The sequence below is a fragment of the Rhinatrema bivittatum genome, chromosome 1, assembly GCF_901001135.1.
Source record: "Rhinatrema bivittatum chromosome 1, aRhiBiv1.1, whole genome shotgun sequence".
NCBI classification, from domain to species: Eukaryota; Metazoa; Chordata; class Amphibia; order Gymnophiona; family Rhinatrematidae; genus Rhinatrema; species Rhinatrema bivittatum.
The window spans coordinates 495,552,920-495,579,423 of record NC_042615.1 but is presented as its reverse complement, the minus strand read 5'-3'; the positions used below and the strand labels follow the sequence as shown (position 1 = coordinate 495,579,423).

General features: G+C 42.2%; 1 protein-coding gene across 5 annotated transcripts in view; it reads right to left on the bottom strand.

Moving 5' to 3' along the window:
- ADAMTSL1 (ADAMTS like 1) overlaps nucleotides 1–26,504 on the bottom strand; it is a 1,467,826-nt gene that overhangs the window by 306,559 nt on the left and 1,134,763 nt on the right. For all 5 annotated transcript variants that reach the window (XM_029608733.1, XM_029608741.1, XM_029608751.1 and 2 more), the window contains 3 exons: nucleotides 26,123–26,173; nucleotides 21,201–21,405; nucleotides 11,550–11,697 (listed from right to left, as the gene is read on the bottom strand). In XM_029608733.1, the coding sequence (XP_029464593.1) occupies nucleotides 11,550–11,697; nucleotides 21,201–21,405; nucleotides 26,123–26,173 (404 nt within the window). The remainder of the gene's footprint in view (nucleotides 1–11,549; nucleotides 11,698–21,200; nucleotides 21,406–26,122; nucleotides 26,174–26,504) is intronic.

The following is a 26,504-nucleotide window of genomic DNA, read 5'->3' as shown; positions in this document are numbered from 1 at the left end:
TATTTTTTTAAACTGATTCCAAGCTTGTTCTGTGCTACCAGGACCCAGGAATAGGATCCCTGGTTTTTGCTCACTGCCTCTGTCCTCCTGGGTACTGAGAAGGGGGATCGCTTGGATCTCACCCTTCCTCCACTCACATCTCTCTGTTCCGGCTGCAGGTCAAAGTTCACAGTCTCTTTCTTCTTGGGACCTGAGGAGAGGATTCCCAGAACAGTGCTGACCATGTGAAAGAGCAGCCTTACTGAATCTGCACTGCAAGACATACTTATAACAAGTGAAATATCCAGCAGTGAGTAAACAAAGCTATAGAGTGGTTCCATGGTGTAATGGCTAGCACTCTGGACTCTAAATCCAGTGATTTGAGTTCAAATCTCAATGGAACCTGTTGCCTTTTGGGATAGGTGGTGATGTCCTTTTGTGGATTGCAAACTGGCTAAAAGACAGAAAACAGAGAGTATGATTAAATGAACAATTTTCTCAGTGGAAGGGAGAAGACAGTGGAGAGCCTCAGGGATCTATATTGGGACCCGTACTTTTCAATATATTTATAAATGATCTGGAAAGAAATACAACAAGTGAGGTAATCAAATTTGCAGATGATACAAAATTGTTCAGAGTAGTTAAATCACAAGCAGATTGTGATAAATTGCAGGAAGACCTTGTGAGACAGGAAAATTGGGCATGGAAATGGCAGATGAAATTTAATGTGGATAAGTGCAAGGTAATGCATATAGGGAAAAATAACCCATGCTATAATTACACAATGTTGGGTTCCATATTAGATGCTACAACCCAAGAAAGAGATCTAGGTGTCATAGTGGATAACACATTGAAATCATCTGTTCAGTATGCTGTGGCAGTCAAAAAAGCAAACAGAATGTTGGGAATTATAAGAAAGGGAATGATGAATAAAACAGAAAATGTCATAATGCCTCTATCACTCCATGGTGAGACCGCACCTTGAATACTGTGTACAATTCTGGTCGCCGCATCTCAAAAAAGATATAATTGCGACGGAGAAGGTACAGAGAAGGGCTACCAAAATGATAAGGGGAATGGAACAGCTTCCCTATGAGGAAAGACTAAAGAGGTTAGGACTTTTCAGCTTGGAGAATAGACAGCTGAGGGGGGATATGATAGAGGTGTTTAAAATCATGAGAGGTCTAGAACGGGTAGATGTGAATCAGTTACTTACTCTTTTGGATAATAGAAAGACTATGGGACACTCCATGAAGTTAGCATGTGGCACATTTAAAACTAATCGGAGAAAGTTCTTTTTTACTCAGCGCACAATTAAACTCTGGAATTTGTTGCCAGAGGATGTGGTTAGTGCAGTTAGTATAGCTGTGTTTAAAAAAGGATTGGATAAGTTTTTGGAGGAGAAGTCCATTACCTGCTATTAATCAAATTGACTTTGAAAATAGCCACTACTATTACTACTGCTATTAATTGCATCAGTAGCATGGGATAGACTTGGCTGTGGTGTATTGGGATAGGAGATGAAGTGGTAGCTGACAGGGTGCTGTTCATGCTCACACTACTCTCTGCGGAGGTCACTCTTTCCTGCATTATGTCTCAACTATGTTTGTGCCTCTGGTACTCCTGTTCATATGCCCTAGCTGCCATTATCTCCTTCATCTCATTAAGACGCTGAGATTGGAGCTCGAGACTCCCTTTCACCTGTGGGACACAAAGCATGACAAGCATGTACATAATGTTCTCTGTCAGAGGTTTCAGTTCCTCTTGCACCTGCTGCTGCAAGGGGTCCATGAATTGCTACACCTTTGCTTTCATTCCCTCTTGCTCAAGCTTCTCCTCTAGAATATCTACTATGGGAAAGATTCCATCCAGGGTGGTGCTTCTGGGATTCAGATCCTCTGATCCTTCAGGATTTGCATCAACTCCCTCATTACTACCCAATTGTGATGCCCGGAGAGCAAGCCACACCCATCTCCATTTCCAGAGGGATATCTGCTGCTCCACTAACCTCTGGAGCAGATAGGTGGAACTGCAGCATGTGCCAACATCTTAAATCAGCCGCTTATAAGGAATCCCAAATTCTTCCTGCTTCTCATGGAGAAGCCACCCAACCTTTATGCTAGGATGAAAATGCCCTGCTATTTTCCTGCACTTCTTTATCAGGTTCTTCAGGACTGGAATCATGTGTTCTTTTTTTTTTTTTTAATTTTTGTTTTTATTATTTTCAGTCATAATAGTAAGAAAAATTACATCTTACAATTGTAAACAAATGATGAAAAAATTATTACATAAGATTTTCAAATAAGACACTTACTATACATTAATCATCATTCTTCATAAGTAAAAGAAAAAGGTGGAGAGGCCAGTAATTACAAGGGAGTAATTAAGGTAAATACAAAATTAAATTTAGCTTAACGGTGACAGAAGACTTTTTCTAAATGATCAGTTACTGGGATTGATATTGATGTTAATGTAATCCAGGAGAGGATATTACATTTCCACTCCTGGCATTTAAAAAGGACTTTAATTGCTCAGGGAAAAAGAAGATGAAACACTCATTTGAACTTTTGATTATACACTTACAGGGGTATCTGAGTGTGAATGAATACCCCAGAGAAATTACTTGCGCTCTAAACAAAAGGAAATCACGTCTTCGAACTTGAGTCGTCCTAGCGAAATCAGGAAAAATACGTATTGTTTGTCCGTAAAACAAAGAGGAAATATTTTTAAAATATCGCCTCATTGTATCATTCAAATCACTCTCTAATATAAAGGAAACCAGCAAAGTAGACCTTGATATAACCATATCCGAGGAGTCCTCTAAGAATTGTGTAAGGTTTTCAATGCCTTCTGCTTGCGCTCCTCCTGGAGCAGCTCTGTTGGGATTAGTAAGAAAATAAGCTTTATTTATCGCTGGGGTTTTCTCCAATTCAAAGGCCAAATTCTGATGGAAATAATTTTTCAATGTAGTATATATTCCTTCTCCAAGTATCCTGGGGACATTTACAAACCTTAGGTTAAGATGCCTGGTTTGGTTTTCCAAATACTCAAGTCTCCGAGAACAAGTCCCGAAGTCTGTTATAAGCTTATAATTGCTTGCCTGGGTTTGTGCCAAAGTCTGTTGGGTTGCTGACAATTGACTTTTTAATTCTTGAAATTTAGTTTCAATAACACGTTCTGAGCGTTAACTTTGGTGTTTAATTTCCCCAATTCACCCTGGCAAGCCCTGGTTGAGCTTCCAAAGCTCACTATCAAGTCCCATAATGCCTCTAATGTTATCACTTCTGGTTTTGGTGGGGGTTGAAAAAACTCACCACCTTCTCCAGATTGTGGCTCCTCCAGTCCTTCCAGCGTTTCAGCCACGGGTCTTCCTGTCGACTCCTCTATACCACTTCCATGGATAGGAGAAATAGGCGATGAAATAGCCTGAAAAGGCAGGAGAGACGTCGGTACTCCTTGGTAAGGAATACTGCATGACTGATCTCCTCCACTCTGACCCCTCGTCGCAGTGGCTCCGGTGATGAGCTCATCGAGGGCTGCGAACTGCAGGGGAGGAACGCTGGTAGTCGGGGCCAACGGGAGGCGCTGATCTGGGGGACTCAGCGTAGTATCCCCTGGTGACTGTGGCGCTCCCTCACCACCAGCCACAACGGGGAGAGTAACCCCTTGTGTCACTGTCCCGGCAGCATATGCAGATATCAGACGCTGATCCGGAGGTAAGGATCCATCTGGGGGGAAGACACGGACCCGTCCCTTTCTCTTAGAAGGCATTCTTTTAGGTAAAATTCGACAAGAATTCGGAGTAGCACTGCAATGCTGCCGCTCACGCCGCCATCTTGGCCTCATTATGTGTTCTTTGGATCCCATCCCCAGGGCATCCGGCACTGCAAGTTGCAGCAAATGTGCAAAGCCATGAATCCCCTAATAGCCCCATCTTCCACTTCTCTTATCACATCTGCACTGCAGTCTGCCACAATAAAAGCTGCATGAACACTCCTACCTCTCCAGTCTAGCCACCAGCCCTCCAACATCTCTCTTATGGCTGATAGGATGTTGCATGAGGTATGAGGGCTATCCATCACCTGGTTTGCAGCACAGCCCACATGCAGCCTGATGCTCAGTCCCTGCCAGATCTGTTGCTGCTTGCCCCTGCCTCAGCCAGCTCCCACCAGTGTGCCATCAGGGAGAGGTAAGCCTTCATATTATTCATGCTGGTTCAGATATCACTAGTGAAAAACATGCTACATCTCTCTGCCTTGGCTAGTTGCACCTGCATGTGAATACAGCACTATCTGCGAGGGCTGATCATCCAGGGTAATCATTTCCCTGATGTACTTCATCACTACTTTGAATGCTCCTTGCTTCTTTCTCCAGGACAGTGATACAGACTACCATCCCATTTCCTCTATGGTGGTTTGCAACAGCAGATGAATGGCAGGGGGCTGCTGCTTTGTCACTTAACTGATGTAACGGGGAAAAATGTTTTTCGCTTTTTCAATCCTTTTATTACAGCTTCTGCTTTGAGTGGCAGAGGAGCTCCCTAAGCTAATACTGCTACCCTCACCTGATGCCAATGCTAATGGGAGGTGTTTCTGTTGGTGTTGCTGCATACCAGCATTTTTCAGATGCCCCAGTACTTTCCCTCGAAGGATGGCCTTACTTCAGTTAATGTACTGAAAAAAACCCAGGTCCTCACTCATTTTAAAGTGTCTCCATACTACAGATTTCTTCCACGATCTCCTTTCTGGAGCTTTGGTGGCTGCTGCTTCTGGCATTGGAATGAAGTTGAGGGTGGATCATGAGATAAAAATCCAGGGGCATTGCTCATGTGCTCTAATTGCATGGCCTGCTCTTCATTAGGGTTGCTCTCAATACTTTGCTTGCTAAGAACTGAAGTGAACTCAGTCTGTCAACTTGATTATGTGTCACAGTCAGTATTACAGTGGTACTGGTGAGTGGTACAGTATCAATAAAGTAGATTTTGACATAAAAAAACCTCAATAGCCATCTCCAATTCCATCATGCCACTGTGAAAAAAAGGGGAGAGAAGGGAATGGCAGCAGATAGAAAAATGTCACAGGTAGAAGACTAGGAATTTCTTTAGAGCCAGCCCAGCTCGTACAAGTATTTTAGCCACAGAAAGCAAGATAGAAGCTGGCTCAAACCATAAGATGTTAAAATTGGGAAAGCATGTGCCACCACTACCTACTCTTCTCCCTCTTGCTTTGGAGTAGGGCCAAAAGGGGGAGGCTAAGATGATACTGACTACAGCTCCTAAATACTCTTCGGCTACTAGCTCTTCCATATCCTCTGATTTAGGAAATCCAAGACATGATTCTTCCACAGAATCAGTTTTAGAAAATACTGTCTCCATTACTTCAGAAGCAGTAATCATGGAGGAGCATGCTGCTAGTTTTGGGTATTACATTTTTGTTGTCCCTTTCCTTACCCTTGCTCTGCTAATGTCAGCCTTGGATGGCTCTCCCACCTTTTGCCCTTGCTCCAAAGCAAGAGAGAGAGGAATAGGTGGCAGTGGCACATGCTCTCCCAATTTTAATTTCTTATGGCTTGCGTCAGCTTCCACTTAGCTTAATATGGATAAAAAAAAGACTCTTAGGTTTAGGGGCAGGGCTCTGTTTTTTCTCACTGCTACTAGTATTGTTTGTAGTTCTTACAGGCTGGGCTGGCTCTAAAGCAACACCCAGTACTATATTCTTACCATTTTTCTTTCCACTGCCATTCCCTCTTCTCTACTTTGCTCACAATGGCATGATGGAATTAGAGGTGGCTACTGGGGGTTTTGAAGTTACATTATACTTTATTGATACTGCATCACTTACCAATACCAATGTAATACTGGATGAATGACATATGCTCAAATCAATTTGACAAACTGAGTTCACTTCAGTGCTTAGCAAGCACAGTGCCAACTTGCCAGAAATAGCAGCTTGCTAGTGGCACAAATTCAGTCTCTGTCTGGCTATAGTTATCCCTCACAGTATGTGCAAAACTGTCTCTCTCTACATGCACAAACACAGTGTATGTCTGTGCACTGCCGACTAACTCCTTTTGCATACACAAAAAAAACTATCTGCCAGAGAAAAACTGGCAAGGCTGCTTTTCTGTTCTCTTTCTGCCAGTCAAGCAGTGCACTGTGTAGTCAGAGACAAAAAATCACTGCTGTTTGTTCACTGGCTCTGCTTCTCTATCTCCACTGCTCTTTGCCCTGCTCCAGGGAACAGACAGAATTCAGCAGCATCTAAGTCCCTCTCTCACAGAGAAAGCATTGTGACTGCTGCAGTAAAGATAAGAAAAAAACTTCTGCCAATGCCAAAATTCTTCTCTTTCCTTTTTAAACCTTTTATATGATTCTAATAGAGCTTCAGAAAAGACAGCCCTTTCCTGTGAAATCCAACAGAGAGAACAGAGTTTCTTTGAACATGTTCAGAATATTCAGTGAGAGGATGTCGGCATCACTTGAACCAGATGCCAATCACAGACCAGTTAAAATAATGCTTCACCTTGATTGGTCCTCCATTCTGTCTACTAGCCTACTTCTCCCGCCTCAGCTCTGGTTAGGTTGCTACCACACATAGGCTTTGGTTGTTTGCTCAAGTTACCAGTCTCACTGCAGCACTTTTCAGTGTGCTGTAGTGAAACTGGTAATTAAACAGAGGGAAATCCTAACACAACTCTCTGATATCCTATAAACTATATTACTTCACAGAGAGACAACATACATAATAATATAATTTATTATTTATTTAGAAAACACAAGGTGTTCACCTATCTAAACATTTTAAAATCTAAACTTACACATTCAACCACCATTCACACACCAACATAAAAATTCTGTGTTACACAAACAATTCTGAATTACAGTTAACCAATACACATCATTATTACAATTTTAAGACAAAGATTTATTTTATATTGCTTGACTTATTTTGTATATCCTATCCATGTCCTGTTCATGTCCTGTCCAACAAAGGATCTCTTTGTTTCGCCTTCCAATCAGGCTTCCTCAGGGACTCGGTCTCAAAAAAGCCGGTTGATTTTCTCCCAATATTTCTGTCTAGAGACCTTTTATATTTATATCCTTACTCTCAGAAAATAGAAATCTCCGCACAATTTTTATTCTACCTTCAATATAAGTCAGGGTTATTTCCAAACGGACATCTCTTCCAGAATCAACTTTTGATCAACAGCTCAATAATGAAAAACGTTACAACCAAGCATCAACACTGGTTCCAAGCCTCTAATAGTATTCCTCCGATAATTCATAAGCCTTAATTCATTATGGAACCTTGCGTGTGCCTCATTGTATATGTGACCTGACGTAACATTTCCGGCGTAGAATGTTACGTCAGGTCACATATACAATGAGGCACACGCAAGGTTCCATAATGAATTAAGGCTTATGAATTATCGGAGGAATACTATTAGAGGCTTGGAACCAGTGTTGATGCTTGGTTTGTAACGTTTTTCATTATTGAGCTGTTGATCAAAAGTTGATTCTGGAAGAGATGTCCGTTTGGAAATAACCCTGACTTATATTGAAGGTAGAATAAAAATTGTGCGGAGATTTCTATTTTCTGAGAGTAAGGATATAAATATAAAAGGTCTCTAGACAGAAATATTGGGAGAAAATCAACCGGCTTTTTTGAGACCGAGTCCCTGAGGAAGCCTGATTGGAAGGCGAAACAAAGAGATCCTTTGTTGGACAGGACATGAACAGGACATGGATAGGATATACAAAATAAGTCAAGCAATATAAAATAAATCTTTGTCTTAAAATTGTAATAATGATGTGTATTGGTTAACTGTAATTCAGAATTGTTTGTGTAACACAGAATTTTTATGTTGGTGTGTGAATGGTGGTTGAATGTGTAAGTTTAGATTTTAAAATGTTTAGATAGGTGAACACCTTGTGTTTTCTAAATAAATAATAAATTATATTATTATGTATGTTGTCTCTCTGTGAAGTAATATAGTAGTGAAACTGGTAACATAAATGAATGATACAAACATTTTTGTTTAAATTTGTGGGCACTCTCCATTTGTTTTGGGGGGTCCACAAATGAAACAAATACGGTTTCATTTGTTGCATTTTACCCATTCACTTCAAAGAAATGCACATCCCAAACTATCAGTATTAACCTCTGTTTTCGATGGGAGATGTATTGGTGTACACAGCAACATTACACAAAAAGACCAGATAAAGCAGAAGCAGTGTAGTGAATAACTTTGATGTCCAAAGGTTTAAAGCAGAATGGAAGTCTGGTGGCTGAACTTTTGACTAGCTGGCAATGGTTCAGTGCAGATCTGGGGAGGGCTGCCAGTATAGAATTGCAGTAATTAAGCAAGAGATTACTTTCACATGGATCTAAAACCTACAAGAATAATAAACATATTGCAGATAATGAACATCTGAAATCTGAAACTTTCAAGTCATAGTCCTGCATCAAGGCATGCATCCTGTATGTGAGCAGGACATATCCTGCGTGCTTTTAAATCGCATGCCTACACTATTTTATTAGCAGTGGTAGACTGTTCCATTTAGGAAATGCAACAGGTCAGTTTAAAAAAGACATATGTCAAAATTAAAAATAATGTATACATGTTGAACACATACAATGTACATGCACTTATCTGTTACTATTTACCACATCTGCTTCTCAAATACTGCTCATTGTACACAGAGTATAGCACTCTTTTCAACCTGAAATACTGTATCTTATAATGGGACTGCTGACATCAGAATTTGTTTATTCACATTGGCTTCATCCATTCAAAAAAGTAATGTTAATATGTGACAGTTTGTTCTTTTTTATGGGGTCAGTGATGAAGATTTATTATTGATTTCCAAAAACATTTGATCATGCAGTTCCTTAGAGGTACAATAAGGCCAAGCAGTTGGAAATATGCTTAACGAACAGAATGATGTATTAGAGCTTATTTAACAATACTTTGGGATTTGTGTTCTCGAATGAGAGTCATCCCTATTATTACATCTTAGAAAAAGTAAGAAAAAAAATATACCTATATATTTTTGAAACCTGTAGAGATTTTATATCTTTATAGCCCAGCTGTAATTGAGTGTGAGCTGGAAAGACAGGAGGTCTGTGAAATATAGACATTTGGGGTTCAGAGGTAAACATATAAATGAGGTGCCTGACGATGTTTTTTTTAAAATCAGTTGAGCAGAATATAAGTACATCTTAGAGGAGGCACTTCAGTACTGCAAAACAGCATGTATAAAAATGTAATTTGGAAAACCATACTTTATAAAAACAATACATTCTATTACTGATTATTTTTTTTAAACATCTGTGACCACATCGCTCCGGTACTGAAATCACTACACTGGCTTCCAATACATTGGCGGATACAATACAAGCTGGCAGTATTAATACATAATCTTCTAAATAATGTGACATCACCTTGGATTGGCTCAATACTTAAAGGTGAATCTTAAAGCCCGGCGTGCGCCAAAACCTGAAGACGGGCGCACAAGTTGGGCTTGCGCCTGGATGTGTGCGCCTGGATGTGTGTGCACTTGCCACTGCACACACAAATGGAAAGTTCAAAAAAGGGGCAGGGCGTGGGTGAGGTCTGGACGGAGGATGGGCATTCCTGGATTCAAGCTTGAAATTTGCACGTAAATACCTACGCATGCACTGGCACGTGCTGGGGGTCCCCTGCCGCGTAACTTTACTTCTGCTATGGATGACATGAAAGTTATAAAACCAAAAACTTCTAGGCAGATCAGCGGGGTTTTAAAGGTCAGGGTCAACAGGGGAGAAGGTAGGCTAATAAACTAGGCAGATCTGGAAGTCCTATCCATTATCTGGGTGAACTGGGAACGAACTGGGAAAACTGGTAATGGCATCGGCGTGTGCGGCTTTTAAAATCCCCCCCCACCTACACAGCAGAAGCAGCATTTGCGCGCATAGGAGCGCGTCCACTTAAAGTCGCATGCACATGTGCATGCGGTCAGGCTATTTTGCGCGCACAGACGTGTGGACACATGCGTATATTATAAAATGATTGCTTCTCTGGGTGCCGGCTGATGAACGTGCGCACGTGTGCGCCCGCGTGCTGGTTTAAAGGTTACCGTCCCTGACTTTAAATTCCGGGCCATACCTGCCACTCCCCCAGTCAGAACCGCCTAGAAATTCCAATTCTGCGAGTCGTACGCCTGTCAGAGATGCGGAAAAGGGCACTTTCTATATCTGAGGCAATTCTATGGAATCCCCTGCCTTTATCCCTTCACAGCATAAGAGAACCTAAAGTGTTCAAGAAAGGCCTAAAAAGATTTTTATTCAAAGACATGTTTACACTAGTGGTCTAGATTTCGTCCCAATTCCATCCCTGAATTGAATTCTATTGATGCCTCAAGGGCAGATTATGCATGACCATTTGTTTGTACAGTAGTTTTCTAATCCTGCTATGTTTAATGTTCAGATTTTACGTGTATTGTATCCAGCCCTGAACTTTGGAGGGAGCGGGCAAGAAATATTTTTAATAAAGAAATAAGTACATAAATATTTGGATTTGTGGATCACCCATCTAAAACTGTAAGTGATGGATAATAACTACATAATAAAAATCCTAAACAATACAGTAGTATACAAAGTATTATACAATAAATATTACATAAAAAATTCATAGTCAAAAAACAATATGCAAAAATAACTATAAAGCAGACATTCCAAAAAATAGCACAATCCCTCAGTCGGAAAAGTTCGGTAGGAAGCCATTACTTATAATCTACATATGGGGAGGGTAATTATCAAACAGCCCACATAACAGTCAAGTTTGCATGTACATTATCCACACAGACTTTATCAAGTATTTTGAAAATACTCGGGGTAACTGGATTGTTTGTTCACACATTCACTTGCATAGTTACACCTCCTCTTGAGGGGACATAACTTCCAAGTGTACTCTAACACGCTTACTTTTTAAAATTAAGTGCCAACTCCACCCCAACTCCATCCCCCACAGTGCCCTGCCTCAGTGCATGTAAAAATACATGAAACCTGGTTAGGCGCCTTGCATGGAGCCCAGGTCAATTTCAGAACAGGCGTTTCTGTGCATAAAACTGAGTTTTAGTGCATAAATGGCTTTCAAAATTATCTCCTACATTTCATATTTTGCCACAGATTACCATATGTGTGATAAATTATATTGTTATGACTAAAAGGCTCCTTCAACCAACTCATTTCATTTTCTAGCAAGTTCAATAATCAAATTGTGTTGCTCAACAAATACAGTCAGTGGAACACGTAGTGGTAAATACTGGTGCCAAAGTGCATCAGTGAAATCCAGTCAGTGTAAAATCAATTTTCAAGATGGATTAGCTGCATAGCAGAGACAGAAATGGGCCGATACGATGTGTTTTGAAGAGGAAATGAATTCTGAGATACATAAGGGAATAAATCTAGTAGTGTAGTCAAAGGGCATGTTGAACCGGGTGACCACATATAGTTCTCTTTCCTCCTGAACCAAGCCTTTGTTTATAAGATGCCTAAGATGCCAAATGGCGCTTCTGCCTTTCTTCTTACCTTTGGTTTTGTAGCAAGGAATGGGCACCAAACATTCTTCTTTAATGTGAGGCTTCGTTTTAGGGCTGCAGCCTCCTATATGCATCCCTCTGTGATCAATGCATAGAACCACACGGTATCTGAGCCCTGGTCCACAAGTCACTGTACACTGCAAAACAGAGATGCATCCTGAGAATAAGAGGTTAACCACACAGAATCTACTGCTGGATATGTAACGAAGAACTGTAACTGTATGCAGCAAAATGCATCATATTCAGCACTAAAAGAGGAAACAGTGCTCCTTCTACAGAATGAAAAAAGGTCTAAGTTATCAGTGCTCTTCTCCCATTCTCAGGCCGGATAACGTGTATTGTATGTTCAGTGGGATAAATGTTCCTCTGAATATACCTGCCTAAAGTTATCCAGCTACATGTAACCAGAACCGGCTATGTTTGAATATAGCCAATTAGGTTTTTAAGTTATCCGGCCTTTTGTGGTCACTTAACTTCCTACTTAACTAGATATCTTCAAAAGATATCCGACTGAGTAGTGCTTAAAAAAAAAAAAAAAGAAGAAGGTAGTAGTAGTAAAGGACCTATGGCCTGATTCTCGGGCTTCCCTACCAACATTTGATATCTGCTCTGTTGGGCCGCGCTCCCAACACCTCCTAATTCCCTTTTAAATAAAAAGAAGGCTGTTCCGGGGGTCTGCTGTTGTCTCCTCCTCCCCGATTCAGTCAATATTGAATCTACTCCTGTCGCCAGTCCCCCCCCACTCCATGTGGGCTTAAATTGCTGCTTCGTGCCGCACCTCCCCCTCCCCCCCCACAACCCCGCCAGACCCATCCCTCCATCCCCTGAAACCTAAACATTTCTGCCGGGAGCGGGTTACACATTTACTGCTGCTCCCGGCGGCGTGCTCCCACACAGGTTCTGACAAAGTTGCACTGGAAGTGTAAACTGCACAATGTTTTCACTTCTATCGCCGGGGAAGCTTAAAATGTGTGCGGTATACGTTTCTAGCGCAGCTTTGACAGAAGCCGCACCGGAGCGCGCCAGGAGCGGGTAAGTGTTACAGCTCACTCTGGGGGGGGGGGGAGATTTTGAGGGGGGCAGGGGATGAGGAGGTGGGGACAGTGGGTAGGTGGGGGTGGGGTGATGCAGCAATTTAAGCCCTCAAGGGGTGGGAGGGACTGGCGACAGCAACAGATTCGATACTGACTGAACTGGGAATGGTGGTTGCGGACTGGGGGCAACGGCAGGCCCCCGGAGCATTCTTGTTTTTATTTAGAAGGGAGTTAGGAGGGTTGGGAACACGGCCCAACAGGGCAGATTTGAAAAGTTGGTGGGGGAAGGCCAAGAATCCGGCCGTAGGCCCTTTACTGCGATTACCTTCCTTTTTTTTTTTTTTGTAAAGCGTTACATAACCGGATATCTTTTTAAGATATCTGACTGAGCAGGAAATTATCCAGCCACACAAGGCCAGATATCTTTAGGCCTGTTCTGAAGCAGGTCTAAAGTTATCCGGCTAACTTATCCAATTATAATTAAAAATCAGCTTGGTTAGCCGGATAACTTTACTTCTCCTCAAAATGCCCCCGGATCGCCTCATTTTATGCAGCCAAATTATAGCCAGATAATGATTTATCTCAAATCTTGCTATTTAGATGGATGACTTGTGAGTTACCAGTCTAAATGGCTTTGAGTATCGACCTCTCTGAATCTATGAGAATAAAACTTGTAATAACCTTGGCCCTAAGACCTAATATTTAGAAAAAGATCTAGACTGACTCATTTTGGTGCAAAAGGAAGTCCACTGCAGCCTTAGACTCCAACACTAAAAAAGTATCAAAATACAAAGTAAGGGCCTGATTTAAAATAGCATTCACATGCTTAAAGCTGGAGTTTAGACGTGTAAATGCACTTTGTCCATGAAAGTGGGCTTTTGAAAATTGCTACAGTATATGCCATTGAACCCTCAATAGGTTTTACCCATGTTAAGTGCACTTAAAGCAGGTAAAAAAGCTTTTGAAAATAGCTATGATAGTATCTTATATTTACATGCGGGACTCCTTTGAAAATTCAGCTGATAAATTCCAAAGGCATAAACCCTTTTTGAGGCCAAATTTTAAAAGCCCAGCGTGTACAAAAACCGGGGGATACGCGCGTCGCCAGGCCGTGTGCTTGCCGAGCGTTTTTTAAAAACGGCCCTGCCATGTGCGTATCCACTGATATGAGCGGAAGTTCCAGGCTCGGTAAAAGGGGAGGGCTGGGGGGTGGGATCTGGGCGGGGCAGGGCCGGGACAGTGGCCATTATGCCCTGTCCCAGGGAAGCGCATGCAGCAGCCGGCTGGTGCATGGAACTTACTTCATCTCATAATGGATCTCCACCAGCATCAAGGGACCAGGACGGGCTGGGAGTCCGAGGCAGAAGATAACCAAAGATCGGGTTTTTGAAGTGAAGTGGGGGACTACTCTAATAGGATTCCCGGACAGCTGTTGGAAGAGTTTGTACAACTAAAATCACCATGGGTGCCACCCAGAGGTCTTGACAAAGGACACCCACCTACTAAGGAAAATCGTTAATGTACCATCAGTCAAATGTAAACTCACGCTTCTGGATCATGGACTTTATTTTATTGTTACAAATCAGTAAACTTTATTTTAACACCCAGACTTGGTCCTGTCTGAATCATTTTAGCCTTTCACCCCATGAGAAGGTCCTACAGCACAGAACAGCACACACACTGGCGACCTTCTCTCATCGTCTGGGCCATAAGCAAGAGCTTCCCCCCATAAAAAGAGTTCCCCCCCTCCCCCAGGGATTGAGAGTCAGTGTGGGATGGAATGGTTAGCCGGATCAGGCCCAGAAGATATAAATTAGTTATCGATCCTCAGGAGCTACAATCCTCTAAAAAAAAAAAAAAAAAGGGGTTACAACTACTTCATGAAGTAGTTGGTCCAGGAAACAACAAAAGGGGGAGCTACTTTAGTGGAATGCAAGATTTGGTGCAAGGGGTAATGATAATGGGGCCACTTGGCAATAGTGATCAAAATGCGATTAATTCTGACTTAACACCCAGAGGGAGGACAAAAAGGAAAACTATTGTGCTAGCATTAAACTTTCAAAATTGAGACTATGATAACATAAGAAAACTAGAGAAAGACTAAAAGGTGCATCTGCAAAGGTTAAGGGGCCAATTTTCAAAGAGTTTAGGCTCTTAATGAGTTAGACTCCTAAATTGGCCCATTTGGAAATTTACTAGGATTGAGCTCCTAAAAAGTGGGTGGTTATGGGGTGGAGAAACAAAGTTAGTAGCTTAGCACTGATTTTCAGAATCAGGCAACTAATTTAGAGGACTAAATTTAGGCAAATGAAAAGCAGGCCTATATTTAGAAGTCTAACTTTGAGGATTCTAAATGTATTTGAATTTTCAGCTGAAAACTTACAGTCCTAAGTTCAGCTGAAAATTGATGCCTAACCTCCTGGGTTATTCATCAAACGGCAATGCAGCTGGTATCGTGTGTGGTACAATGCTAATTAGGGCAAGGGGAGGAGTGTGGGCGGGGTTTGGGTGGAGTTATGTCAAGGCAGCGCTATGGCAATAATGTTTTCTACATTGTCACTGGCAGCACCGCAGGAAATAAGTACACCTTTTTCCATGGCACTATGGGTGCAAAACTGTGCGGCCCAGCCACAACTGCGGTGGACAAAAACATACCACCATGATGCAGCCAGTTGCACAATTTTTCTCCGCCCCTTTTTTACATACAGCTCATCATTCTGCTATCAATATAGCAGAATGATGAATCTAGGCCTTAGGGACCTAATTTAGGAGCTTAAATTCAGGGGCTCTTCTTTGAATCTTGGCCTCTAAGAATTTACATCAGGTGTGGATATTGTTTAAAAACATCATCTTGGAAGCCTAGACTAGATGTATTCCATACATTAAAAAAGGCAGAAGGAAGGCCAAATGACTGTCGGCATGATTGGTGAGGTAAAAGAGGCTATTATTGTTACGTGTGCCGCCAGCTCTGTCCTTGGGCCTCCCCGGTGCCTCCGGCTCTGCCACAGTCCCCGGCAGTCCTGGTCCTGCTGCCACTGCTTGTCGGGCCTCTCTGCGAGGCCCGCGGAGAAACGCCACTACTCGCACTGCGTCCCTCCCTAGGCATGCGCGCATCGCTGATAACCTTAAGTAGGGACCGCGGCGGGAAGCTAGCCGCGGCCCCGGATGATGACGTCAACCTATCCATAGTATTTAAGCTCAGACTCCGCTCCCTAGCGTTGCTTTTGCAACAGGTCTCCTCGCTGGTCAAGTACTCGTTGCCTCCTAGAGATTCGTCTCAACCCTACGTTCCTGTTCCTCATTGTTCCTGGTTCCTGTCTCTTCGTTCCTGCCCTGCTTGTGCTTCGGATTGACTACACAGACTTTGACTCTGTTTCGCCTGACTACGCTACAGCCTATCTCCAGACCCAGACCTCTGCTTTGTCCGACTACGCTATTGATTATCTCCGTGATCAGAAGTTATTGGGTGGTACATTGAAAACAAATCGGAGAAAATATTTTTTCATTCAATGCACAATTAAGCAGTTAGCATAGCTGGCTTTAAAAAGGTTTTGGACAAATTCCTGGAGAAAAAGTCCATAAATTGTTATCAACCAAGCAGACCTAGGGAAAGCCACTGCTTATCCTTGGGCATAAGCAGTATGGAATCTATGTACTATTTGTGATCCTAAACCACCAAAAAGAGAGGGAAATAGAATATAATTCTATTACTCAAAAATCATATACAAATGAGAGACAATATCATCAACAGATGCTGAGACACCATGGTTTTGATCTCTTAAGAGACGGTAAAGATTGTCCGGGATCTATGAATAGTTGTGCCCAGAACTTAAATATTGATGTCCCCTGAAGAAGGCTGTTTTTACAGTTGAAACATGTGCCATGTTGGGAGATAAAGAACAATAGTGGCTTTTTTGAATGATCATCAATCGGGCTAAGTATAATTTTTATGACTAATTGTACTTTAGCTTTTTTGCACAATTTTTTGCTACAAGAGATGCGTTAATAAAGACTATTTCAGCACTTTAAATAAAAATGTTTTGAGATAATTACAATGAGAGACAGTAAATGATTAAATGAAAATTTGCTCTATAAGGCTGACGACTGCCTGCGGCCCATTGTGGGCGAGAGACAGTAGATTAAAACACCTTAGAGCATCTGTTGATGATATTGTCTCTCATTTGTATATGATTTTTGAGTAATAGAATTATATTCTATTTCCCTCTCTTTTTGGTGGTTTGTGATTATTGTGAGAGGAGAGTTGCTTCTGTAATTTTTTGATAATATACTATTTGTGATCCTGCCATGGACTTGTGACCTGGATTGGCCACTGTTGGAAATAGGATACTGGGCTTGATGGATCCTGGGTCTGACCCAGTATGGTGAACCTTTATGTTCTTATGCTGCTAATGGCAAAGTATGGAGGCAACAGGCATTTTGTGGCAGAGGAAGCCCAGCAAGGAGACATCCTCAGTAGCTGATGCTCCCTGGCTAGAAATTGAGGGGTGGGAAGTAGTGGGTAGGTGAGTTGTGGAAGAAGAGGTCCAGCTGGAAAACAGCCTAAATGACTGCTATGGTTTCCCTGTGCCATAAAATGGTTAAAGAGACAACAGGCATGTTTTGGGAGAGGAGGCCCAGCCAGAAGACAGCCTCGTGGCTATTATGGTGTCCTCAGGCCAGGAAATGAGGTGGCAAGCAGATGGGTTGTGGCAGAGAAGGCCTGACTGAGAGGCAGCCTCAATGTCCTATGTCCCCGATCTGTGAAACAAGGCAAGGGAGGCAGCATGTGGGCACGCAGGTTTCATCTCATTCAATTCCTTAAATTTGATATTCTACTTCTTCAACATAAGAAGCTCAAAACGGATCACACACACACAAAAAAAAACCCACATGCATTTTTATGCAATGCTTAGAGCATGCACTTTTCAACCAGTATTAAATTGCTGTAGATGCAATATTGGCCACAAATCTGACACAAGATAAAAGGAACTTGCTTTTTCTGAACCCCAATAAGATGGAAGAAAGGGCAGCAAACTGTTATGGATATTCTTCCATATGCAACTGAAACTGAGAAATGCAGATACTGCAAAAATGTGTCTGGGTTATAAAACCTTATTTGGCAGTGTTGCCAGACTGTCTACCTTACTTAGCCTTGCCCGCTTCAAAGAGCTCAGACACTGATTAGACATTGCTTATCTTCAAGCATTCCTGAGACATGCAGATTTATCTATGCAAAAAAGAAGGCATCTTCAAATCAAAGCCATCCATGACCCTTATCCATCTGCATTGATTATGCCAATTTGGGAGACAAAGGAGACTGGGCCTTCCATCATCAAGCAGCCACCAATGGGCCAGTGGCATCAACATCACTGAGACTCTTCCACAGAAACTGTTACATCTCTGATGATCTTCTGTGACCAGCCTAGAGAGGGTGACTCTGAAATCGCTGCACCTGAGCTAAGAAACTCCTGCTTCTTGACCAGCACACCAACTACTTTGCCAACAGAGAAACTGCATGGTACTTCAATTGCTGTTTATGAGTGTGGTGAGAGAAAAAATCTTTGACTCTTAATTATATTATGGAAGTTGGAGAGTTGATCCTAAGTAATGAAAGGGTTAGTTAACCTGTAATACAGGTTATTTACAGGTTACAGGTGACTTTATTTACCTCCTGCTTTATCCATTTAAGACCAAAACGGTTTACAGGTTAAAAACATATTAACAAGATAAAAACATACATAGTCTGTAGTGACAGAACCACAATCAGTTTAGGCAATACAAACTACTACTCAGATCGCCTGAAAATGTCATTCTCAAAAGCATGTAATATCTGTGAATGAACAAATCTATGCAGACTTTTAGTCAATGATCTGTTTTTCCCATTTAGAAATTGTGAGGTTGATATTCAGCCGTGGAACGGTTAGTTAAGTTAGCCAGATACAGCTATCCAACTAACTTAACAGGGATATTCAGCAGTGCAGCCGTGCCGCTGAATATCTCTGGCTATCTTAAAATTAATCAGTTATGTCAAACTTGCTAACTTTTGGTCAGCCCTATGGGCCGACCAGAGTTAGTGCATTGGGTTAAGTGGCTAACTCTGAATATCGGAGTTAGCCAACTTAGGCCTGCATTTTCTAAGGCCGCAGACCTTAGAGAATCCGGTAGTAACGGGGGCCCGAAGCGAGGAGCGGACTTGCGAAAGCCGGCAGCAATCGCACCTCCGCAGTGCTATCACTGCCGGCTTTTGCACCCAATAGCGCCATCGTAAAAGGTGGTGCTATTGGGCATGCTACTGGCAGCGAAAAGGGTTCTTACCTTTACGCCGCCAGTGAAGTTTCTGCCGCGTGTACCCTGACGACGCCCCGACTCCTCCTCTTCCGGGGCTGACTCCGCCCTGATCTAGCTATTGCACGCGAAAAGTACCTTTTCGCGTGCAATATGCTACGAAAATGACTCCCTTAGGGGGTTATTTTCTAATCCTATCACAGGCGAAAAGTCCTTTTTCGCCTGTGATACCTAGATCGGGGCGGAGTTAGGGCGGCGTCGGCACCAGAATAGGAGGCGTCGAGGCGGCGTCGGGGCAGACGCTGCAGAAACTTTGCTGGCGGTGATAAGGTAAGACCCCATATCGCTGAAAGTAGCGAGCCCAATAGCACCACCTTTTATGATGGCGCTATTGGGTACGAAAGCCGGCAGCGTTAACACCACGGTGGTGCAATCGCTGCTGGCTTTCGCACGCCCGACCCCCGCTTCGCCCCTCCGCCCCCCGTTACCGCCGAATTCAGAGAGCTGCGCTACGTTAGAAAATCCAGGCCTTATGCAGCTAACTCTAGCCTGCCCCAAAAAGCTTCCCAAGCATCCCAGAAATGCCTCCTAACTGTGCACCTAGAATTCAGGTTCATATGGCACCGAATATCCCCAGCAAGCCATTTAGATGAATAACCTTTCCGTTATCTGTCTAAATGGCTTTTGAATATCAACCGCCTCAAATCTTCATCTCTCCCGAATCACTAAAGCAATTGCTATATATTGGTGCAATACCTAATCATGTTTAATTGATAAAACTCTTAAAAAATTACATCTTGACAGATCAAAGAGTTCCTTGTTTTGAGTTTGATCCAATAAAAATTATACTCTACGAAATAAACCCTTAGGAGTACATTTTCAAAGGGGTTTCGTGCTTACAAATGGCACGTATGCGTTTAAGCAACATGTACTCGCAGACATGCTATTTTATAAGTGCCAAAAGTATACGTGTATTTTTTATTTCATGCACACATTCTACTGGTGGAAAAACGGGGCAGGATTCAGAAGTATGCTTAGTATTTGCAATTTTGTAAGAGACATACTCGTGTACTTTATCAAACTTATTTGCACCTGATAACTGACTGGCACAAGTGAAATTGGACTTGTCTGTTGGCTGCGTGTTTTGAGTGAGAGGTTTAGATGAAATGGGGGGGAATTCAAGGTGAAGTGCTAGAGGTTCTAGGTAAACTGGAGACGGACTGAATGAACTGGCAGGGGTACTGGCAAACTGGTGATTTCAAGTACGCAAGCCGGTATTTTCAAAGGGTACACGCACATACTTTATAAAATAAATACCTGCCTCTGCACATAAATTGGAGTTATTATGCCTACATGTTATATTCTGTTATGCAGCTAAAATATATATGCATAGGTTTATAAAACAGGTAGAGAAAGTATGCCCTTTCTAGCATTGGAAATATTCACACATACTGAAACCTGCGAGCGCACTTTCAGAGCAGAACTATGCTGTGTTTTATAAACTGTGCAGCTCCCACCGCACAGTTTATAAATTACTTGCATAAACCTCATAGAGGCCAGCGTTCAGCACTACTTAGCCAGAGAAGTAGTGATTTTTCCGGCTAACTGCTGACTGCTGAATACCCAGCGGCTTTCAGTAGTCGCGACTTACCTGGATAAGTACTTAATCCAGATAAGTAGATAGCTGGATATCTTGTGGGCGGGCAATGGGCATTTCGGGGTGACGCTACTTATCCAATTAACTTAGCCAGATAAATGTCAGTATTTGTAGTTATCTGATTAAGTTAACAAGATAAGTCAGAGCTGCCATAAAGCAGGTCTAACTTAGCCAGACATGACTTATGCAGCTAAGTGGTGATTTCTACAGGGATATTCAGCAGCATAGCTGAGCTGCTGAATATCCCATGTAAGTAAGCCAGAATGCAAACCATTTATGTTTTTATATCGAGGCCTGTGAATGCTGTAATACGATAGGTTTGAAAGTGGAGCTTCCTGAGATTTGTGATAATTCTCCCTACACTGTATTCAATTTTACTCTGCAAAAATTCAGAAGCAAGCAAAAATAAATAAATAATAATAATAATAATGGCCAGGAAAACATCTGCAGCAAGAAAAGAAAAATGCCGTGGGTTGAATATCTTCAGAGATTTAGCCATTTAAGAAGCTCAGGAGTTTCGCAGAATAAAAATGAAATTGCACCCTTATTAATGGGAATATTAGCACACTTTAAAAAATGACTTACTATTCAAGAAACATGGATGTTTAATTTTTTTTTTTTTGTATGCACTATATTTAACAGCAACAATAACAACACAAATTACCGGAGACCACTCCTGCGCCAGCCACTTTGGGCAATCGAAAATATTGCAAGGCTGTACAATGGGCATCTTTGGTGTGTACATGCACTTCCATTCTTCCACAGAGCTGATGTGTCCTTGGATGTCCTCTTCCACGCAGGAGACAGTGCGGCTCTGAATGCCTCCCCCACAGGACAAGGAGCAAGCAGTCCAGGGAGCACTTTCCCATCTGGAGAGATAAGGCAGTGATGAAGCACCATAAAAATAAAACAGCTGGCCTCTTCTTTTCAAACACTCTTTTTCTACCACTTTATGTATGTCTCTATTCATATCTTTAGTTGGAAACACATTAAATACACTTAGGGCCAGATTTTCGTATCTACGCACAAATCTATGCCCGATTTTATAACATGCGCGCGCAGCCCCACCACCTTTATTTTTTTATTTACGCCTGCCTTTGGGCAGGCGTAGGTTGTGCGCTGGCCGAGTGCCAGCGCGCGATCCCCTGGCACAGCCACTGTGCCGGAGGCCTCGGTCCTGCCCCGCCCACTCCCTGCCCCTTTTTTCAAGCCCCGGGACATACGTGAGTCCCGGGGCTTGCACGCGACGCTGGGCCTATGCAAAATAGGCTCGGTGCATGCAGGAGCAGGTTTAAAAGGGTTACGCGTGTATATTACGCGCATAAACCTTTTAAAATCTGCCCCTTAGTTCAATGATAGCAAACAATAGCTTGGGTGCCCAAAGATGCATTCACAGCTATTTCTTCTAGCACTCATATTGAGACATATTTTCAGACTGAACAGTGAAGGATTTCCATTGATGTTTGCAACTGTCAAGCTGGTAATTCCAGGGGCTCTGTTTTCAAAAGGAGCATAGGAAATACTGTTTCTTTATCAGAGCTATGTGGGCATTTCCTTTTTGCCAAATTAGATGTAATGGGCTCACAAAACTATCCCTTATTTGTAGGCCTCAGTCTTAACGGACCCCGAGTGTGAGGTCAGAGACAGCAGGATTGGTAGAGATGTTTGACAGTCCCCAGTGGAAGGCGTTAGTGGTTTATCAAAACTCCTGTGCCCTTTTAGCTCAGGGTTCTTCATCTTCAGGCCTCTCTTTTGGAGAGAGGATCTGAGATGGTCTCTCCAAGGGAAGAGGAATGCTTGTCCTATCTTTCATCTTGGGAAGGCAGCTGGGGTCCAAAGTTGAGAATCTAGGCCTTCAGAACTAGGGAAATGTTTGTCTTTGGGTCCCAGAGTGGATTCCTAAGGTTATCTGAAGATCTGAAGAACAGGTCTCTAGGGAGTTAATCTCATACTCCTGCTTCTGTACTTGAGGGATTTCTTTGGTAGGATAGAGAAAAAGGATTTTCTCTTTGGGGAAGAGAGAAGACTGCTTCACAAGGAAGAAGTCTCTAGAGAGCTGTCTGTCAGAGGCTTATCTGTCTTTGTCTGAAGAGGAGCATCCAGTTCCAGTTCACTGGATTGCAGGATCAGCATCTAGATTTTCGGGTACTACCAGAGGAAGTGCTCAGGGAACATTTTCCTTACCAAGAGTATCTGCTGCCTGGGGGTGCAGAATTGTCCAGGGACTGAGACAGGGATTTCTTTATTGAATGTGCACTAAACTAAAATGTACCCACTGTAATTTTCACCTGTAATCATGATTTCCAGAAAAGGATTTTACTCTGAACACCATTTACAGTGGAGGTGTGTGTTCTTTCCTACTGGACTATCACAGAGGACATCAAAAAAGCCCCTAATGGCTTTGAGAGACTTGTCCTTTCCCCACTCTACAGGAAGAAGCCGGGAGCATGGGGATTGGAATGGCCCCTTAACCTCTCTTGCGAACCTCTATCACCAAGGAGAAGTTGAGGCTGGGGCTACCAGGCGATTCACACATTTTAACAAAGAGAGAAATTTCATAGGTGCATATGCTTGTTTGAATTCAGAAATTCCAGATTTTAAAAAGCATGAGTTATGCAAGTGACTAGTATAAATGTACAATTCAACTGACTGCTTGAGCGTCTGTTGTATCCCTTTTTGAAAAAAAATAGTCCTGGGGTGTTCAGCACTCTATGATGCTTGAGCTCAAAGGGATTCATAGCATCGAAGCAACATTAATTTATTACCAACATGTGGCTTGAAGAAGAGCAATATTGGGGTTTTTTTCCTCTCCTGGATTGTCTAAATGGAAAAAAAGAAAATACCGTGCAGCAAGGAAAACACCTTAGGTTGAACTATTGACTAAAGGGAAAGGCTTGGATGACTTAGTGATGCTAACAAAGCAGTAAAGTAGGAGGCAATTTTCAAAGGGTACAGTCTGTGGATACTTTTAGATCTTACGGGGTTCTTGGAGATCTCTGCATCCAAGGAGCTCCCCAAAACTCCTTTGTTTTTAAGCAGGACTGCCATTCGATCCTGCATCTGCTTTTCCGTAATAAGCAATTACCATTCTGCGGATTTAAAATATAACCATTTCTGGATTTATCTAAGCCTGCTCAAGAAAAGAGGAAACGGTTTATGCTGTTCAGGCAGGAGACTGTCCATGGGGGCAGAGATGCTCCTTTAATTTCTCTGTAAATATTTACTTAAATGCCAGAATACTATATAGTTTATGAGCCTGCACAACTAAGGTCTTTTTCTTGATTCTCAGGTTGCAGAGCTAACACCGTTGCAGGTTTCATTTTCCAGCAAAACATCTTGTAAATGCTGTGGATCGTAGAGAATTTTAATGGATGTGACTATGGATTTGGAGTTATGTGTTCTTTATACATTCTTGGATCCTCAATGTAATTGGGGAACAATTTAAATATTTTTGTTTTTCTTTCCCTAATGGATAGTAACTTTCTTTTTTTTGCTTCCTTAAGAACATTCGCTCTGGCGGAGCGCACGGTTAACCCGCGTTTGGACGCACGTTTTCGACACGCTAGCTTTACCCCTTATTCAGTAAGGTGTAATATCGCATTGAAAACACGCATCCAACCCCCCCCCCTTCCCGAAACTAATAGCGTCCGCAACATGCAAATGCATGTTGATGGCCCTATTAGTTATTCCCGCGCGATACAGAAAGTAAAATGTGCAGCCAAGCCGCACATTTTACTTTCAGAAATTAGCGCCTACCCAAAGATAGGCTTAATTTCTCTCGGCACCGGGAAAGTGTACAGAAAAGCAGTAAAAACTGCTTTTCTGCACACCCTCCGACTTAATATCATGGCGATATTAAGTCGGAGGTCCCAAAAGTTAAAAATAATCAAAAATTTTAAAAAAAATTTAAAATCGTCCCGTGGCTTGAAAACTGGACGCTCAATTTTGCCGGCGGCCAGTTTCCGAACCCGTGGCTGTCAACGGGTTTGAGAATTGAGCGTCGGCTGTCAAACCCGCTGACAGCCGCCGCTCCTGTCCAAAAAGAGGCACTAGGGACGCTCCAGTGTCCCTAGCGCCTCTTTTTACCGTGGGCCCTAATTTGAATAATTTTATTTACTGAATTGCACGCACAGGAGAGTGGCCTGTGTGCGCGCCCGCTCTCCCGTGATTTTTACTGTATCGGCCTGATAATAATTGCCATGCTGGGCCAGACCAAGGTCTATCGAGCCCAACATCCTGTCTCCAACAGTGGCTAATCCAGGTTGCAGGTACCTGGCAGATCCCCCTAAAGTAGATCTATTTCCTGCTACTCATTTCCAGTGATAGCAATGGCTTTCTTTAGTCTCCCTGGCTAAAAGGTTGTTACAGAGTTTGTTACAGAGTTTTCCTGCAGGAACTTGTTGAAACCTCTTTCAAACCCTGCTATGTTAGTCACTTTGATCACCTCTTCAGGCCACAGATTCCACAGCTTGATTGCGCACTAAGTGAAAAAGTACTTTCTATGATTTGTTTTGAATGTGCTGGTTGTTAATTTCATGGAATGCCCCCTTGTTTTAGTATTATTTAAAGGGTAAATAACTGACTTTTATTTTCACGTTCTACGCCACTCATAATTTTATAAACTTTTGTCATGCCCCATCTCAGCCACCTCTTTTCTAATCTGAAGAGCCTTAACCTGCGTAGCCTCTCATCACAGAAGAGATGTTCCAACCCCTTTATCATTTTGGTCATCCTCCTCTACACCTTTTCTAGTTCCTCTGTGTCTTTCCTGAGTTGAGGTGACCAGAACAGCACACAATACTCAAGCTCTGGTTGCACCATGGCCCGATACAGAGGTAATATGATATTTTCCATTTTATTCTCCATTCCTTTTCAGATCATTCCAATCATTCTATTTGCTTTTTTTTGATCACCGCCACCCGCTCAGCTGAGAATTTCAATGTATTGTCCACAAGGATTCCAAGGTCCTTTTCCTGGGCAGTGACTCCCAATACAGAACCCAGCATTGTGTACCTGTGGCTGGGATTATTTTTCGCTATCTGCATCACTTTAAATTCCCACATTAAATTTCAGCTGCTATTCAGCTGCCCAGACACCTAGTCACTCATACCTCACAATCTGTTGCTGTTCCCATTTGTACATTCTTAAATTTACGTCAAGGAAGTATCTTGATTGTATTATTATTTAAAAGTGCAAAAATAAAAAGTTATTTAGAAAACCTAGCAGCTGCTTTTTACCCATGGACGTTCCACCAATTTTCAAATGTAAAATATGTGCTTACTTTCGGCTTAAAACTTGCTATGGGTAAAAAGCATTTTTTTTGTTATTTTCATTGAAAATAACATGCACAGATTTGAAAACAGAATCTACATAAGTTATTTTCCTCCCTTGACCTAAACCGATCCCCAGGATTGAGTCCACTAAATGTGGCCTTATGTAAGAATGTACAAACGTTTAGCTGCATTGAAGGACGGTAATTTTGAGACATCAGATTTACGCAGGTAAAATGCTTTATACTCACATAAATAGCTTTATACATTGTCATCTTAAAGTATCGAGCAAGTGCAGATTGGCTCTTTTACTTACCTAGGAAGAGGATGATAGAGGTCGTAGGGCATGATCTGCTTGTATCCATCACTGTTAATAAGGAATACAAAATAAAATAAACATTAAAGACTGCATTTTCAACCGTGAACAAAACAAATGCTTGAGAAATCACTCGAGCTGCACACAAACCAGTGAACTTTCAAAGGAGTTACGCATGTAAATGTAACATAATATCACAGCGATTTTCAAAAGCCATTTACCCACGTTAAGTGCACTTAACATAGGTAAAACCTATTGACAATTTAATGGCATATATTGTAGCAGTTTTTAAAAGCATTTACATATGTAAAACCCAGTTTTAAGTGTGTAAATGTTGTAAAAAATCAGTCCCACAGAGGATAACTTTCTATTAACTGTGCAC